Source organism: Psittacula echo (assembly GCF_963264785.1).
Source record: "Psittacula echo genome assembly, chromosome: 1".
NCBI classification, from domain to species: Eukaryota; Metazoa; Chordata; class Aves; order Psittaciformes; family Psittacidae; genus Psittacula; species Psittacula echo.
The window spans coordinates 35,150,089-35,169,499 of record NC_137735.1 but is presented as its reverse complement, the minus strand read 5'-3'; the positions used below and the strand labels follow the sequence as shown (position 1 = coordinate 35,169,499).

Here is a 19,411-nt window from a genome sequence, read left to right as displayed (position 1 = left end):
GTATCAGGTTTTGGCTTCAGGCTTAAATGTCAGACATTAAGACACATCTGAATCATTACATTCATGGAGGCGACCTGCATTTGATCTGCTGAAGTTATGTTACTTATGGGTGCTCTGTTAGTGAGCCTGTCATAGGTTACTAAATCATACAATTAATATTAATGTAATTTTCTCCAAACTATTACTGTTATTTTGAGACTAGCATTTTCAGAAGTACACTTCCAGTACCAGTAAGTATTTCTTTTAAACTATAACAACTGAGGTGCTTTCTAATTATCCTAATGTTTACACTTTTTCTCGGTACTCTGAGTAAATGTTTAAGAAACATCTTGAACACATTGCATACTTTTATTAAGGCATGAGCAGCTACAGAATGCATTTCTTTTCTTTTTTTTTTTTTTTTTTCAGAAGTAACCCTATTAGTTCAAAATGACATCTACATTTGAGAAAGGTACATTCAATTCTAATTGAATGTAGGCAGTCAACAATGCTTTAAAAATAGTGACAGCACAGTACACAGCAGTATATTTTGAGTACCGTTATATAATATTGATTGAAGTATCCTTCTGGTAAAAGAAACGTCCTTTGGTAAGAATGAGAGACTGGTGAGTCATACGTACACAGCATCAGTAGATATCCATTGCTTCAGTAAATACTGAAAATGCATTTTTGTTACTATCCATCCTCAGAATTAAAATTGAGTGAAAAATATTTTGATCTCATTATTAGAATTATACACAATAATCAGATGTACATCTCTAAGATAGCTGGACTAATTTAAACTTTAAGTATTGCTCTAGAATTGGAAAATAATTTCAAAAGGACAAATTAATGTCACAGAATAGTAAGGTTAATTTACTTACCCTCTGCTTGAGTTTTCTTGAGGCAAATAACTTTATTTTATAGCTAGACCAACCTTTGTTACAGAGTCTTTTGTACCAAAGTAAATAGTACAGACTGATACAATGAAGCCTGCTAAACAGAGGTACGCTGTTAAAAGCAATGCTCAAGTCTTTTTCCCTCATCTTTCCTCTTGAACAAGTGTCTCTAACCTTTAAGGTCAATAATGCTGCTGAGGAGACATTGCCATTTTTAGTTTCCCATGGCTAAAGACTGCGCTACAGCTAGAGACACAGATGGTCTTGCACAAGTTACAGAAAACAAAGCGTGCTCCTGACTTGTATTGCTTGCTTATTTTTATCGCTATTAGGCCAGAGAAGTTTAGAGCAATTGCTCTAGCAACAGGGAGAGATATGTGCTAAAAGACTACAAAAGAATAGGAAAAGTGGTATCAGTAATTGTGGTAAACTCCAGAACACCTTCAGGACTGCTAAAGTCAGGAGCAAGATGTCTTCTGACATGGTATTGCCACTTCTGAATACAGCTGAATTCAGAAACAAGATATCTGCTTAAGAGTGTCAGTGGAGGCTCTTTTTGATTTATTTTTTTTTTTTTTTACTTAGGCTCTTAGGCTAGAACCAGATGATTTCAAGTTTCCCATGTTACAAAGAAGGCTTCTTCCACTTTCCTTCCCTATAGAACTAAGTTAGGAAGACTAACTTAGTAATAGTGGCAGGCCAGTTTTGTAATCTGAATGTAAATGCTTTGAAACATCTCCTGTGCTCAGCACTGATTATAGGGTTATACAAACACCAGCTTTAGCTGCAGTATGCCTTAGAGACAAGTCTGCTCCATAGAAAATGGGGGGAGAGGCATCTCCAAATACCAAGAGATAGCTCCATAAGACAGAGAACCTAAAATGCCTCATACTCTTGACCTGCCTTCAGGAACCTCTGGATTCCTGTAATCGTAAGGGGCCTTAGCTTATGAATGCCTCAGCCTGCAGCTATAGAGTTTAATATTACTTCATTTCTACAGTTTCGTCAGAATGGAAGAGAGAAGCTGGTTCCCTGTTGTGACACATTCTGGAAAATCAGACGACCTGTTGTAGCAACTATCCTAACCCAGCAAATACTGTTTAGTCGTAAGCAGTATTTTCAGAGGCCACTGTTGTCTATAAATGACATCTTTGGTAGCTGTCCTCAAAGCTGCAAATAAATGTGGAGCTTATCTCAAAGCTGAAGCATGTACATGAGTGCTAGTATAACAGTATATGAAAGTCGAAAAGGGGACAAACCCAACTGAAATGGCGAGATTAATAGCAGGATAAGAAGTTTGCAATTACACACAAAACCTACTACCCATGCTGAAGAGAGAAACAATGAAGGTAAAGAGGAAGATTTAGAGAAGTTTCCGTCTTGAGCACTCGAAATCATTGATAATACATTAATGCTGATCACAGTTTGTATGCAGAAACTTTCTTAGTTTTATTGCTACAAAAGAGCTCGTGTTCCCCACACAGGTGACAGAAATCTCATGAGCAAATGATAAATCAGAATACAGGAATCTTTTTGCAGCATCCTGTAGTGTAATTTGTGATGGTTATACACTAGGAAGGAGAAGAATTTAGAAGCTACGACAGACACTGGTGTGAAAAAATTGCAACTCTAAAGGCCTGAAATTAAGTTCATTGACAATACGATGACATTTGCCTCGCTACTAAATGAAACAGTTTTGTCACATTGTTGTATAGCTCCAAAAAACATCTGTTTTACCAACATCCTTCTTCTTGGGTGTGAGTGGCAAAACATTATAGTACAGAAAAATTAGTGGTTCTCTTTTACTTTGAAAGGAACAGAACCGGTCTTAGCAATCTTTGTCACCACACAAAACACCGTCTCTTAACCTCTGCATGCTTATGGGACTGCAGGCTTTTGGGATAGCTGTGTCATGGGAATAGCTTCACACTGCACTATGAAAGGTCTGCTAGACTTATCTTTAATGCTCACATCCTGTCTAAGATTCCCAAAATAAGTTTTCTGTTGGCTTTTTTTTTTTCCTCTGCCCAAATTTTGCCTGGCCCTACTCAACAATGTAATAGCTAATGAGGAAAAGAGCAAAAATCCTGGCAGAATGTAAGATACACATTTGGCTATTAAAATATTTTAATAGCAATTTAGTAATGCAAGTTTACCTATGCAGGAAAGAAAATATAGTGTACTCAATGAATAAATCATGTATTGTATTAAAAAAACCTTACAAGTCCTTCTAAACCCATTGTAAGGGTGACAGCAAATTAAAACAAAATGTCCTTACCTTAGTTGAACCTAAATGATGTATTCTGTCACTAGAATAGCTTTGGGGTATCGGAGGATCAGGGTAGTCATCAAGACTTTTTGATGCATTCTTTTTCATGACTTCTACATAGGAAACAGGGAAGATGCCTTGTCTGTTGGTTCCTGGTATTTTACCTTCATACCAGTTTTGATCAACTCGCTTAAGAAGAATTACTCTGTCTCCCTGAAATGCATTATGAAAATGAGTTATCAGCAGATATATTGTAAGTTAATTTACTGAGCAGCAAAAAGTAACACGAAGTAGTCTTTTCCCTGCAGTGCTGCGAACGACTGCAAGCCAATAAGCTATTACGTTAGTAGTTTCCTACCATTATGTTGCTTTGTGCATAGCAAATATTGAACGCAGAGTGCACCAAAGCACAGCATTTACCTATATTAATTCCGTTTAGCAGAAGACACTATAACAGTATTTTGATAAACAGTTCTAAAATGTACCTTTCTAAGTGATAACTCCACATTTGTGTCTGCACTGAAATTATATTTGGCAACAGCTTCTCCAATCTCTCCAATCTGTGCAGGGGGAGGTGGCCTGGCAGGCTGTGCTTTTTCTGGGGGAGAAAGTTTCTAAGGAAAAAAAACCCCACAGATTTCCATCACTCTCATGTAGTTTGTGGCCCTGTTACCCAAATGAATTCAATGAATTAAAACAAGGAACAAACCTCAACGTAAGAAATAGGGAATATTCCAACTCTTCCGTGGTGCTCACCCTCATACCAGTTTTGATCAATTTTCCTGAGGATATAGACAGTATCTCCTTTCTTAAAGGACAGCTCTCTGTAACAAATTTATTTAGATCAGATGCTTACAACTTTACATTTAACTCTTCTACCAGCATAGTTTGAGAACTTTGCACTTTGGAACTGAAAAGAAATGTAACAACTGAACATTTGAAGAAAAAGTGTCATAGCTGCAGTGCACTTACCCGTTGATTATACCATATAAAATGAAACAATTCACATTTATGAATCCCAGGTACTATCTGTAAGTTATGTAGGCCTGTTTTACACTGTGACTCCAAGGAAGTATTGCCTGTTATTTCTGGAGCACTTAGTATACATAGGGTCTGCATGCAATTATGGTGTCTTTTGGACCACCTGTTTAGATGCTGCTTTTATGACATGCATCTGAGGGGTATTCTGCTGTTCTTTTTGAAATCAGTAGGGAAAACAATAGAATACATCCCAAGTCTCTATGGCCTATTGCTACCTTTTTGCAGCAGGAAAGCTTGGCATGCTTCCGCTGTAAGTATTTTTCTTCCAACAGAACTGCGTAGAAGCATGAAGAACACGGGATTCTCACCATTTCTGATACTCAGGGCCTGTGATATGTTCAATGTTGGATACAAAAAAAGGGAATTATCCAAATAATTAAGAATATTTTCAGATCCTAGCCTGGGAGTTCTTCACTATATCATTAATCTGTTTTTTCCAAGAGGTCATCTGCTGGTTTGATAATTTAAGTTTTGAGTTTTCTCAGCTAACATAATTCTAGTGTCAGCGAAGATTGTTCTGATGATCCAGGGTGTTTAAACAACAGCAAGAATGAAATACAGGCACTATATTTTTGACTCTCTCATACCCTAAACTAGTGTTTCCCAGTTTTGTTTTTCTTACGGACTGCTGTGGTCTGTTTTGGTATTGGACATGTTACTTCCTGCAGAGAGCCCCAGTATGTTAAGACAGACAGGAAGATGCTGAAGCAGCATACAGAATTTTGGTAAGCACATTATTTGGGACAATATTTTTAGCACTGTACCTTGTATAACCTAAGTACAATTCAAAACAAAAAGGGTTCAGTGGGTGACCCTCAGGACCCATGCTCTAAAAGGCTGAAGATGCACAGTCATTCATGTGTTCAAACAAATACAATGGAGAATATAATAATGTAAGGCATTTTTATTACACAGTTTGTTAATGCACAGGCAACTGTGACAGCAAGCAGGGTCCTATGCTTCCATGGCATTGGCTGCTAAAACTGGATAGAACAGCAGTTAGCTGCTATGAGTCCGAGGAAGATTTTTCTTGAATAATGAATTCTTAAATGAACAAAAGTCTAGTACTTACTTAGAAGTCTGAGCTTTAAAGTCATATACAGCTCTAGCTGGCAGTTTCTGAAAAGCAGGCAAAGTGATTAATACATTCAGGTAGTACCACTGTAGAGTAAACATATTTCAGGTTTTAAAACCAAGATCCAAAAAGGAAAGGACATGTGCCTTACACTGGTTCTTGCAGTAACAGGCAATAAAATATACAGCTTCCTTCTTTAAGGCAGTTACATGTTTGGGACTTAGCTGCTATTTCCATTTTCAAAATACCAGATTTTAATACAGACTGCTTTGCACTTTTACATTTAAGACAACTACAAAAAAAAAAAAAAAAGTTAACTAAATATGGATGTGACTTGTAGGCAGCTTGATCTTCAGGTACAATGGAAATTCACATGCTTAATGTTCTCTAATACTTTAGATGCCTCTTCTGTTAAATTTATTATCCTTACGCTAATTTCAACTGTAAATACTGCATGATGTTTTATATATGTATATAGAAGAAAGAGAAAAAAATATTCTGAAAGCTGGAAAAGGTTAGGAATATTTTAAATTTCTACAATCACATTCATAGTTTTAAGAAAGTCTGAGAAACACAGGACTGGAGGTAATCTCAAGATATCTGTGCAGCTTTCTTGCTATCACAGGCAATCACACCATATAATTCCTTTCATATGCTTATAAAGTTCTGTCACCAAGTATCTGTAAGCTCAATCTTGTTTCAAAAATAAGACTGTAAAAGAAGCCTACGCCTCCTCACCTGTGTGGTTGACACACTTCACTGTTTTCAGAGCTGTGCTGGAAACATGAACTGTGGTATGACCCAAGAGCCTCACTCATCTAGTGACTGCCTCTGATGCGTAACCAGCACCCAATACTTCAGGGGAAGGTGCAAGAAGTGATGAGCAGGACTATGTGAGGATATCTGGTAAAGTGATTTAGTCTTTCTCTGCAAGTACTTGCACAGATTGCTAGATTTTTAAACTCTTTCATACTAGGGGCTAGAATGAGCTGATTATGCTATTTCTGAGAAATACTGTTTGTGATGATGTAAGGGTTCACATCTTTTCTAAGAGGAATAAAACCAGACACTTGTAAGTTTTGCATAATAGAAGATACAGCTTCTTACAAAGCTTGATACTTTAAGAAATTTTAGAGTATCAATCTCCTTAATGAAAAAGAAGGATGCTGTCCCATCTAATGATAAGTAATTACTCCTTTTGTCTGTATCATTACACTGTCTTAAAACCAACACACATCTTGTCTAAGGTATGTTACCCATTTATATATCCATGGATGGATATTGCTGCATTATTTATGGTTGTTTTGCTACCTCTTTGTCTGTATTTCCTCTTCTCTCCCTTGGAGTACATCGTCCCACATCAGTGAAAGCAGAAGAATAGCTTCCAGGAGACTCCTGGTCTACTGAAAACAGAAATTATGTGAAACTATGGTAAACTAAAATTAAACATTCAAATCTGAGATGCTACTTGATTTCATTTAGGGGGTGGTGAGATTGAAATGTATTATTTTACATTTAAGAGAAAGAAAAGCACATGATATGATGGCTAAAGTGCATCCTTGAAGAAAATAAAGATACTGCCAAGCAAAGGCCATCCTCTGATCCACAGCAGAAGAATATGATAAAGGATCGAGAGCCAAAATAATGTTTCACTGTATGAAGGGATGCCCCCCGCTGGCCTAAATGGAAGACATGACAGCAGTACTAGGACTCCATCAGGCTCCATGAAACTCTTTTGGAATGCCAACATTATAAACACATAATTACATGCACAAAACAAGATTAAAGCATGCTTCAATGGGAAAAAACCAAATATTTCCTACTAAGTGATCTAAGATGGACTTCTACTTTACCAGGGGCACGTGTTAAGCAGTGCAAGGGAATTTAAAAGGATATTATTTTATGAAAACAACTCTGTTGTAAGAAATGGAGCACAAATCATTAGTCACCAATCTATGTGGCAGATTTTCTCTAAAGCAGTTTACCAATGTTTATTACATGATGGTGAACACATCTTTTCATGTTTCAGTAAACCCAAAATACTCTATAGCTCTGCAAGTTGCTAATGTGAAATGAAAATATGGTGGAATTATTTCAAACCAGAGGATGAAATGAACTGTCTCCTGACTTCTGAGATTTACTAGTTTAGTCTCCTAGTGCCCTGGTGATACCTGCTAGAGGAGACCTATGATTGACGTTTGTTTTCCTTTGACTTCATTCACATAATCTGTTTTTACCAGGCCCATAAATTTCTAAAGTACAAGTGGACAAAAAATAAAAGAATAGAGAGCATCTCATCCATTGTGTTGGATTCTTTCAGAAGAAAGATTAAAATGGTCTTCAGTGGGTGTTGGCGAAGCCACAAAAACTTGAGGCTATTGATAAATACAGCGGAGGCAAAAACTGAGATAATTGTATTATTTATGTCAATTGTTGCAAACATATCATCACCAACAACTACACCACTGTCCCAGCTCTGGCCAGCTTTCTTTACATGGCGTATGTCTGAGTATGAGGATCTATACTTGCTGCATAAACCTAAAGATATAACAGCTCCAAACACATCTGTTTGTTCGTTTGTTTTTCTTTAAATTCTAGCAGAAAGAGAAGGACATGGGAGGGAAGGAGTGAAAATGCATAAGGAAGAAGAGTCTACAGCTCCTTACGGAGTCAATATTGGTAGTTTTCAGTGATTTTTGTGATTTTTCTGTGTGGATGGTGGCTATAAGAGACATACACAGATTCAGTAAAAATGAAACTTCATCAGCAGTAGAGCTCAGCTATGACTGATGCTGATGGAAGTCCATTGAATATTCTGCTGTACTCATTCTCCACCCTACTTTAGGGATATTAATGCTGACAGAGTGTACCACTTCCCTTATGCCAGGCTCCTTCATAGCTGCAGAAGCTATTAGGGATCCACATTTACTCTGCACTGTGGATTTCCTTATTTTCAAGGACAGGAAAATTCTGATTTAGCAACTGTGACATGTGACCAGCACAATCTCTGACAGCTTCAGCCTCATTGTGTAGCACTGCCTGCCTGTAGTACTTACCAGGGGTAATCATGATCAGGCCTCAAGTATGACTAATTAAATTCTGAACTGTGTTTTATAGCTGTTTTTTTTAATCAAGTTATCTCTTCTCAGTATGTCTATTTTTACTAGTTAAGAAGGGATGGTAACAGCTTCAATCTGATTTCCTTTGAAATGCATACTTACTGGTGTGGCGTTTGCAAAAGTTACAGAAAAGGATGCAAGACTAAAGAGAAGTAAGAAAGATGGGTCTTATCAAATACTGCATAACTGATATATTAAAGACACTCTAACATTCATTTGTGATTTCAAGCAGAGCTTTGTAATGTCATTTAGTTCTCAAAGCTGCTCTGCCACAGAGGACTGTACCTCTAGAAACAGAATTCTTTAACAGAAATGTTACCATTTAAAATGAGAAAGACTTGCCAAAGACTGTCTAAATCATCTGGGATACACCTTTGCGCACTTCTCCTGTGAATCTAGTTTGCTTCTTTTAATATCGCAAGGTTGAACTTCAAAACCATTTTAAGCTCAAGCAACTTTTTTGAGAAAAAGAGAAGCAGAGCCACAAAGAACTCAAAGCAGTAACTTCCAAACTAGATCATGGTCAACACAGACTTTTTTAGAAAAGTCTAAAAAACTTATACTGGTAATTTTAGTCAAATTTTGATTATTGAGAATTTCCCTTCTAAGAGGATAGGAAATTTCTCAAAACTTCATAGATACATTAAAACTCTATGAGAAGAACTGATTTTGCTGCCACAGAAACTGGAAATTGTATTGTTTGAACAGTGGAAATGAAAACTTCCTAAAATGACCTTAAGGTCTATTCACAAAAAGTAATATGAAGAAGTGGAATTAGTGTATTTTCACATAAAAAAGAATTAAAGAATTAACTTTCTATGATACTGGCAGAATTAACAGCATTTTTGTCACCTACATATAACAAAACTATACAACATGCTTTAGATACGGGTTTTGTTTTGTATTTTGTTTCAAGTAATAAAGGAAGGGCTATCTGCATATTTGTTTTCAGTTTGAGCAGCATCTTACGATGCATGCATTTACCTTCTATAAGGCCTTTTTCTTGGGGAATAACCCCCACATTACTTACTTTGTAACATATACCACTAATAATGTATTAGTTGAAATCCATCTTTACTCCAGTTGTCCAGATTACTGTATTTTGTGAATAGACAGCAAATTTATCTATCCTCATCACCTATGTAAAAATGACTTCATGAAGAATTTTATGGGATGAAAGCTTTTTATAGATGACACAAATAAAAATGTAATGAGAAAGGGTAGGAAATACAGGGAGTAAGGTTGGATACATAAATCACAAGGATAGAAGAAGAAAGTTAATCCACCTTGGAAACACAGTGCACTATCATTGTTGTTAGTTGCGTCCATGTCTGGAAAAGAGGCACTAAGAGGTAATCTTCCACAATCATTCTGGTACAGTGGGCAATGGATAGCACCATCGTGAGGCAGTGGATGAAAAGGCTGGTGCATGGGACTCTTTTTTAGAGCTTTAAGAGATGAATTCCGTTCTGGAATGTCTGGAAGCAGCTCAGTAATAAGTCTGTGTAATATACTGTTGTCAGGCAAGCTTCCCCTTCTTTTTTCAGCTTTAATTTGGTCACAGATGTCTTTAAGTGCAGAATCTAGTGCTTCAAATACAGATGACTTGCATTTTTTCTTTTCGGTGTGTTTTTTAGGAGCTGCACTTTTTTTCCTCCGGAAAGGCACTGGACTGACTAGGAATGCTATCTTAGAGAGGCCAGATTCTGTTTCCTGTCTCCTTGGATCTTCAGTGGTTTCTTGTTTAGCCCTTTCATGTTTTAGCATGGTGGTGAAGCGTGTATAAGATGCTGGGCATCGCCCTTTGCAGGAGCTGATGAGGTGCCTGTGGTGGTGGTGGTGGTGATGGTGGTGATGGCCTGATCCATAAAAGCTTTCAGATGACGTGAAGGAGAAGTGGTCAAAGTCACTTTCACTACAAAAGGATGAACCCTCTATCTGGATAAAGTCACTGAGATCAGAAACCACTCCATCTTGATCACTGTCTGAAAAATCCATATGTGATCGTTGTGGCTCATCACTGGTCACTTCAATATGAATTGGCACCAGGGTCTTAGACTTGTAGCTCCGTTGTACCTGAGAGGGATGTCTGCCTTGATTTTCTTCTTCCAGCAAAGATTCGATAGAAAACCGCCTCTGTGGACATAAGCCGTTTTTAGGAGGCTCTAGTGTAACAGTTGACAACATTTCATCACCTAGGTTCGGCATTGATTTTGACTTCTGAATTAATTTCTCGAATTCAGATATTCTGGTTGGCACCATGTCTCTGGGTACCTCTTCAGTAGAAGACTCCCTCCAGCCTTGAAGGATACCTTTGTGCTGTTCTTTTTCATACTGCAGTACTCTGGACTTCACAGAACAAATCACCTCAGAATTCATCAAGTCCTTGCGATTGATGCGGTGCATCTTTTTGTACATTTTTAGGAAGCCTGGGGCATCGTGTGCGGACCTGTGACGAACCCTTGACCTACTACTACCATGGCCCTCAACATATGGGGAGGTCCAGTTCATTGAGCAAGCTTCTTTGGAGGAGTCCTCACATAACAGAGAGCCCATGCTTTCAGACTTGGCCTGTGCATCGGGAAAACTATCGTGATCATCTGTTAACAGATCATCATAGCTACGAGATTTTCTCTTTGGAGAAGTAGTTTCTTCTGTGCTGCTCCAGACTTCTGCATTTTGACGAGTCATTTGCCAGCCATTCTTGTAGCTGACTGCCCTTCTTGAATCGTTTGGAACAGCTAAATGTTGTCTGTAAGTGCTACAGTAATCTAATTCATTTGAGGTGTTGTGGTTGTGCACTGAGTAACTTGACAGGGATGGATACACTTTGCTAATATCCCCACCTTTATAATCCATAGAGCAGCATGGTAAAAAAGAGACATTGCCAGAAATTAAAAGACTCAGAAAGTTCGAATTAGCATCAGTAAGTGTTAGAAAGATTAGAAAAGAGACAGCAATTAATGCATCTATCAGCTTAGGTCAGTATACAGGTTGCTACATCCTGGGGCAGAAGAGCTAATAATTAATTTTCCACCTGTAAAAATGTACTCATGCTAATTTGAACATCTACCCCAGCTCAAACCACCACAATTATGGAGGTGTTACGCCCTCGGCAACCCCCCTGCCAAAGCAACATAAGAAAACAAACATTAATACTGATTTTGAAGCAGATCAACAGACAATAAAAGCTGCAAAGGTTTTAAAGATGAAGCCAAACAAGAAATCTAGACCTCAAGTCAAATACTGACTTTTCTATCTGGGCATTCTGAAACAAACTGATCAGGATTTTTGAGCTGAACAATGCTCAGAGAGTTCGCAGCACCTGTGTATTCTAAGATAATTAAGATAAATCTTTTAAGGTAAATCTTTATATACTATCAAATGGGAAAGTTCTCCCAGTTGTTCACAGGTAGCATAGGCGGCCCTCTCTTTCCCTTGTGTGATATAGCACTTAAGGGAGTGGTGTTTTCTACAGCTTATGGACAGCAGAACCAAGTGGCTGAGGAACTGCTATACAGGTGTAAAGGAAGATGTATCTGAGCCTAACTGACACGTAGAAGAAACAATAACCCTTAGACTGACTTCCAAAGCAAAGCCTGAACTTTCAAGCAAGTTTTAATACATTTATTTGTATGTGCATGCTGGATCTAGAAGCCACTGCGAGACAAATTTAGAACTGTGATCTCTCATACTTGCACTGAACTTTCAAAGATGGTCTCAAGTGGCAACATTCAGTTCAGGACACATGCTTCAAAACAGCTCAATCTGCTGTCTGGAACAACCTGAATCTGGATCAGAAACTGAAACGGAGTTCAAAAACTGTGCTGATCAAACAGCTTATAGTGTGCTGCTGCTTTAACAAGTAAGAAATAAGAAAAATTAACATTTTAATAATAATAATGCTATAATAATAAACATAATGCTGGGGGAGAATGGAGGGATGCAGGTAGGTCACCTTCCGAAACTTAATTAGCTGTGGTAGATGTTCTCAAGGGAAGGATTTTCAAGCACAAGAAGTGTTTAAGGCATGGCAAGTGCTCATTATTGGTGGTGTAGTCAAAGATAAATGCAGGTAAATGGAGTTTACTAACTTTTCACTGCCTGGTTAGTACACCAAATGGATGAGTTTTTAAAGTACTGCTGTACCACTGGGTTTAAAATGCATTTGCTTTTCCATCACTTCACTCTTCATATTCATCACTGCTTTTCTTTGATGCATTCTATTGCAGCCTGGATATTATGGTTTTTTCAGTGGGAATCTACTTTTACAAAGGTCTAAACAGTCCCTAATACAGCTACAGGCTGCTTAGTATAGCTATGAAATACAGCAGTTAAATGAATGACAACAACTTAAACAGAAGGAGAGCCGTTGTAGAGAATATTACTCTATATATTACTTTTACTGTCTATTATGGAAGCCTTATGTCTTGCTATAAACCCACAAACCAACAACTGAATCAATTATCTATTTTCAGGAGAGAAATGTTATGGAGTGAGAACACTGACGAACAGTAATAGACTGGTGAGTTACATGGAAAAAGAAACTAAATAGATTGTATATGCTGTACGAAAAACTTCACGGATTTATAAAATCAAAATTGGATGTTTACTTGATTAACTTAGGTCCTGATAACTGACAATGTCTACAACATCAGCTATAGATTTGAAAGGTCTACTATCCTGGAAGCACATCTTAAATCTTATGTGCTATTTGTCTTGATTTACTTTTTGTATATAGTGAAAACAGTTTTAAAATCACATCAATCTAATAAGAAAGTAGTGGGGTTAATACAACTTTATGGGTTTACAGATTGTGGTATAAATATTAGTCTTCATTTAGTCAATTTTCTTTCGTTAGAATAAGCACTTGAAACTGGAAAATCCTTGTTACAAATCCAGCTTTTCAGCTTAAAATTACACATGTAAGAGTAAACAAGTTAGCCTTTTCTGAAAGTTCCAAAGCTGTTGCTTCATATAGTAAATCTCCCAGTGAAGTGCACTGAGTAACAGCAGACAGTTGCATTTACTATCAATGTATTGTACAACACATCATCAGTGATTTTCCGCTAACAAGTATGATTCTCTTACCTTTTGCTCGTGATGGAGAAGAAGGAGATGAGCTAGTTAAAGGCTTTCGAAGGGTGGTATATGGGCCTTGCATATCTGTCCGGCCTGGGCTAGGCCTGTTTGCATTCTGATCACTGTGCACTCTCTGATGGCTTACAGTAGGTTCTGACTTCCTTCGTTTTCTGTAGTCACTCGCAGTACTTGCAGAACTACAGAAATAAGCAGTATTAGCAGCAGTCTGAGGTCAGAATTCAAGGATTTAAAAAGTAACCTTGCATTATGGGTTTATAGATTAAAGAATACTAGGATAAATACGTCAAAAACATTTAAAGGGGAGAAGCACTGGTCTCAGGCATCTCATAGCATATTTCACCAAGAAAAGCTGAATTTCTTCTTCACCTGATTGTTTTAAAGTTTTATACAAAACTGCTATGACCTTTTAATAGTGAAAGCTTTGACATAAAGGCATCAAGGTTTTAAGACTACTTTTGATACTATAAATTCAGTGCAAAGATAGGAAAAAGAACAGATGAGGTAGCATGCTTTGGGAAACAATACTGAAAGTGCTGCAGGCAGCAAGGTTAAATGACAGATTGCTACAGTTGAGACAGAAACTCAGGGTTGCTAGTGGAAAGACACAGAACAGAGCATGGCTTATTTTGAATGTAAAGAGTAAGTCCTTGTAAAATGAAGGTAAAATTTACACTTCAGTATCAAAATACGAACACTCTCTCCATGCATCTTTCTTATGTCAGCTCACAAGGTGAACGTTAAAATGTGACACTCTGGAACACTGATGGTTTCAGGTCACAGAAAAAAGCCTCAGGCTGTATAATCTGTGTCTACTGAAATCATCTTTCTTACCTAGAGGGCCTGTCCAGGCCTCTGTCTGTTGAATAGTGGTGATATAAGGAAGTCTGTGAAAACAAACACATGAATCTGTTACATATCTGTATTTGAAAAAAGGGTGATGGTTTCTGCTTATCATGTTTGCTTATACTTTGTTAATCTGTGGCAAATACTATAAGAACAGGCTATGGTCAACCATCCTGGGCACTCCAGCATAGCTACTGCAATGTTTCATGAGAATACTTATGCAATTTTTTAAAAGGATCATTATATTTAATTTCCTAATCTACTTCAGTAATGTTTTTTCCCTTTAAAGCACTGCTGAGTAACGATCCAAAGCCATGCTTCTCTATAACCTTTTCAAGAATAGATACAGAACAGCCAAAATTAACTTTTACTTTAAAAACACAGAGATCTGAAAATATTTCCCTCATGCAGAAGTGAGGTCTGCACAGCTTCTCCTCCCTTGTAGTTACTCATCAAAATCCTACAATCATATATAAATTATAGCCACACGTTTGCAAATCCCATGATGTTTGTGCTCAGTTGCTGAGCACCTTATATTTCTGGTAAGAACAGGGTTTTTTACCATGATATTTGTTTTTAAAATACATTCTGAAGAAGGTATTTATTCCTGAGTCTTTGCTGTTCGTACAGTTCATATTTTCAAGTTTTTCTTTACATCCTCTGAGCGCTGAAAAACCCCTGTCTTTATGACAGTTCTCCAACCCCTACCCAACTTTGATGATTTTAAAATAAATACCTAGTATTATGAGGTTTACCTGCAATAAAACCACAGAAGCCAGCAGCAGAGTCGCTTACACCAGCAGCTAGTGTAACCAGTTTTCACATTTCTACACACCAGAGTGAAGCAAAGGCCTCAAGTCTGCGTGCTTCCTTGCACTGCCCACAAAACACATATTGAGCCTGCCCTGAAAAGCCTCAGTGTCTTATTTCAAATCTGACCACAACTATCGGCCTCATCCTTGTTGACCAGTCACTGCCACAGTGCGGTACCAGCAGAGGAAGGAAATCTGGGCTCACAGGCAACTTCTGTTAGAACTGTTGCATGAGGTACAAGCATTTTGTAGATTAATTGTCATTGCGGGGTTTGTTGTGCAGGTGCCAACCCCTTCCATTAGAGACTGGACCAAGACCATCTGTCACATGATGCTGGCCAAACAGACACGAGACATTGATTACTTTCCATCACTTGTAATAACTCCAGGACCATACAGACCATGATGTAAATCCCAAGGGTGGTGACAGATCCCCACTGCCTCCTATGGAAGGCAATGGCTAAATCACACAACTGAAACCAAACCAGAGAGAACTCCTTTATCCACAGCATTCCCCAAGCCATAAATAGTGTGTTACTGATCAGCCTAAGACAGCAAGAAGTGCGTGTCATGCCAAAATTGACTGCTGGTTTACTACATGGCTTTTGCTTTCTGTCCTTTATCACTTTGAATGTCCTTTTGTCCTTTCTTTGATAACTTCTTTGAAGTTTTTTCTATATGAAAGATACTGTACGTTGCACATTCTACAATACTAACTTTTACAACAGGCATACAATAATATATATAAGCAGTGTGGAGTTTGTACCTTCTAACCACAGGTAGAGCTGTACTGATATGGCATGTAGGGGAAAAGTGAATGCAAACAGTGGATACGGTTGCTTTTTACTGCCAAGAGTTGATACCACTGCTTGTAGCTGTCTCTAACAGCTCTTGGGCATTTACTGACCCATAATCCCTCCAAGCCACATCCAGGTGGCCCAACAGTATGCATCTCTCCCACCTCCAAAGCTAATTAGGCATTTTCCAGAATGTTCAACACTGCCGTATATGGATAAAGGCTGCCTGACAAAAATAATTAAATGTTGAAGACAACCACTCCAAACTACCAAATACAGCCAAATACTTTGATGCAGTTTTACTCAAAACCCCAGGAAGTTGTAAACAGGCTTGTTTGCATGACGGTTCTAATGCTTAACAAGTTTGTGAACACAATTTATAAAATTCAAAGATATAAGAAGTTTCAAAATAAAATACAAACGTCTCTTTAAAAAGATAAAACCAGTGTTACATAATAGTAGTTGTACCCAGACCTACGGAACATGATACTATTTCAAATAATCATGCTAACTTTAAACCAAACCTGAGTGGATAACTTGAAAACAATTAATAATTTAAGGCCACAATTTGCATTTAATTTTTTGAGAGACTACGGAAGATGAGAGTGAATCACAAATATGAAGTAAAGCCACCATATGAAATAAAGCTGTCATTACAGGATTCACTGACTTTCGCCCTAACACTAAGTGTGGAGGGAAGGGAGAAGGAATGAAATCCTGAATCTCTCCCACTTACTGTAGCGCAATGACAGCCCTCTACCTCATCTTGATGTATTTTATTTGGAGTAATGACAGTGACTGTCAACCTACAGTTATAAATTTAGAACCAGCAACCTTAGTCATAAATACTGAATTGGAGAAACGATAGCTTAGCCACAAAGGCTTTCACTTGATATACAGAATTTGCAGTAAAATATTTCAATTAAAGAAATACTACTGTGGTGATGTATTAATTGTGCAATGCACTTGCCCAACTCTGAAGAAGTGGGAATTGGTCAAAGAGTTAGAGACGTATGGGCTGTCATGTAATTCTGAGTGTTAATCTCTGAGATGTTTTGGGATAAGGACTCACAGTTCCTAGGATAATAAGATCAACATCCAAAATGCACTAGTGATCTGGAAAGATATGAAGACAAAGATACAATGATTGTGGATTAGAAACATCTCATAGCTATCAGAAGGAAACCACTACACTTTAACAAACTTAAGACATAAACAGCATTCCAACCCTTCTTCCCAAGAGAATCATCTGAACAAGAATCATTCATTTACCTCATGGGAAACACCAGAAGAACTGTCTTGAACATAGTCCAAAAGCTTTTTAGGTGGCTGCATCATAAAAGCAGAAGTGTAGAGATGAAATGGAGTAGAATCAATGGCAGCAAGGAATGAAACGTGGAGAAGGTGACACAGTTAGAAACAAAGTGTTGACAGCATCAGATACAAAGAGTGACACATATGGGTAGAATGGAAGGAAGAATGTGTTACAATAGTTTTTAAATTATAAGCATCTTAATAAAATGTTAGTAACTTTAGGTAGTAAAATTTACAACTGGAATGGCTGAATCAATACTAGCAGTTTTTAATACTGGTGAGACAGAATAGTGTAAAGCATCATAGTTACGTTCTGATGGGGAAATCTCATTATATTTTATCTTATAGGAGAAACTATTCTCAGGTTATGATAATCAGTAAAACATTGTTGACATATTGTTCATCATAAGAGTATCTGGACTGTTTCTGCCCACCTAGAAGCAGGAATGACAAAACAGCTTGAAAGGCTAGATAAGAGGAGATAAAAGGTCATCAGTGAAAATGCGATACATTATAGACTATTGGACAACAGATTAAACCCAGATATATTTAACTATTTTTTTCCTATTATTTGCTGGTGGTATTTAAAAGGTAATTTTTTAAAATGTTGTAATTAAAAAATTAAAGCTTTTAAAGAATTTATGTTATTTCTTTTCTTTTCTGCTGTCACTGAAGTAGCTGGGAGTTCCGGCTTTGGTTTATGGCTAGCTAAAAAGGGGGACTAAGGCACCTGGTTCCCAGAGTGACCTCCAGGGCCCTGCATCACGTACTTAGACTCCTCCTGTAGCCTGGCATGCCAGTAATTGCCATGCTGAGGGGGGCTCCAAAGAATTGCTAGCTAACAGGGAAATATAAGAATGGGAATGTTTTAAACCATGATAGTCTCAATCTCAAATGCCATGTCTATTTGGGATTTCCCGCCTGTGGGCAGCTGCTTCTGTTGGTTTTCTCAAGCTCCCCAGAATCCTGGGGAGCTATGAAAATACTTAACCAGACTGAGGGGATGCTTGGGTTTACTTCAGTCTTTCTGAGAGGATTTGAACTCCCATCTTCTACCTGTGTGGAAAGTACTCTAGCCACTGTGTTAGACATTCTTCTGTGATGAAGACATTTGCTACCCCTTTCCCTAAAGATGTTAGAGTATACAGGAAAGAATTTGAGCTCAGGGAGCCAGGGAGGGTGTGTGCAAAAGCAAGAGCAGGTGCATCTCCAACCTAGTTGTCAAGGCACTGTGCAGGGAGGAAGTGAAACCTAGCTCTTAGCTTGCTTCAAGGACAATGCTACTGTTTTATCCCTGTATAAAACACACAAACAGCGTACGTCCAATTAAGCCTGCGGTATCTACAGAAGAACTGTGAGTGCCTAGGCAACTAAAGGTGAAAACCTGAGATCTCTCTGATGTTTAGGTGTTTCAACCAAATGGAGCTTTTCAGCTTTATATCTGTAAACATAAAACGTTTGCACTACGAATAAGCTAGCATCTGTTTGCCGAAGTCCTTTTTTTGGACCTGGCTATTTGTAAAAATTGAAGCAGAACTGAAATCTGTTCAAGCAGGTGTTCAGCTTGAAAACAGCAAACTTGTATCTCTGTGTTCATGTACAAAATACTTATTCTGCATGTATGCATACAGGAGAGGATAAAAAGGGAAAAGACATTTTTATCAGTATTTACTGCCATAAGCAATTTGTATATGGCTGTGTGCATTAAAATTTAGACATATTCCTTCAAGTAAAATACACGATTTGTAACTTAGCATCCCTAATGCAAACTGACATGATTGTCTGCTTTAAAGGAGTTAAAAAATAATCCAGCCAAATGCAAAAGATTTAGGGAGACTACTAAAGATCCCTGTTTGACATGTTATTTGTCTTGTTCTTAAATATTACACGCTACTATTTGTCTAATATGTAGTCTGTATTAAAGCTATTAAAGCCACTACTCTGGCAAGTTAAGGTTCCTCACTTACCGGACGTCCAAACTCCAGTTCTGAAAAGAATTTATACCAGGGTTCGTTTTCTAAATCTATGTCATCTGGGTTTATGCGATCAGGCTGGAGCAGTTGTGAAGGAAAAGGGAAGGAAAAGGCACACACTGAGCAGGTGCTAGAAATGCCATGTCACTTTAACAACACACACACACAAACACAAAACAAATATGGG

At 37.8% G+C, this 19,411-nt stretch overlaps 1 protein-coding gene across 1 annotated transcript in view; it reads right to left on the bottom strand.

Annotated features, from left to right (window-relative positions):
* The window catches only part of SORBS2 (sorbin and SH3 domain containing 2), a gene marked incomplete at both ends in the record, with an annotated part of 66,961 nt that overhangs the window by 13,092 nt on the left and 34,458 nt on the right, over window positions 1-19,411 (bottom strand). The window contains 10 exons of the mRNA XM_080632115.1: window positions 3,157-3,360; window positions 3,633-3,761; window positions 3,857-3,971; window positions 5,261-5,307; window positions 6,575-6,663; window positions 9,669-11,228; window positions 13,474-13,661; window positions 14,317-14,369; window positions 17,210-17,266; window positions 19,219-19,302. Coding sequence (XP_080488241.1) covers window positions 3,157-3,360; window positions 3,633-3,761; window positions 3,857-3,971; window positions 5,261-5,307; window positions 6,575-6,663; window positions 9,669-11,228; window positions 13,474-13,661; window positions 14,317-14,369; window positions 17,210-17,266; window positions 19,219-19,302 — 2,526 coding nt within the window. The remainder of the gene's footprint in view (window positions 1-3,156; window positions 3,361-3,632; window positions 3,762-3,856; window positions 3,972-5,260; window positions 5,308-6,574; window positions 6,664-9,668; window positions 11,229-13,473; window positions 13,662-14,316; window positions 14,370-17,209; window positions 17,267-19,218; window positions 19,303-19,411) is intronic.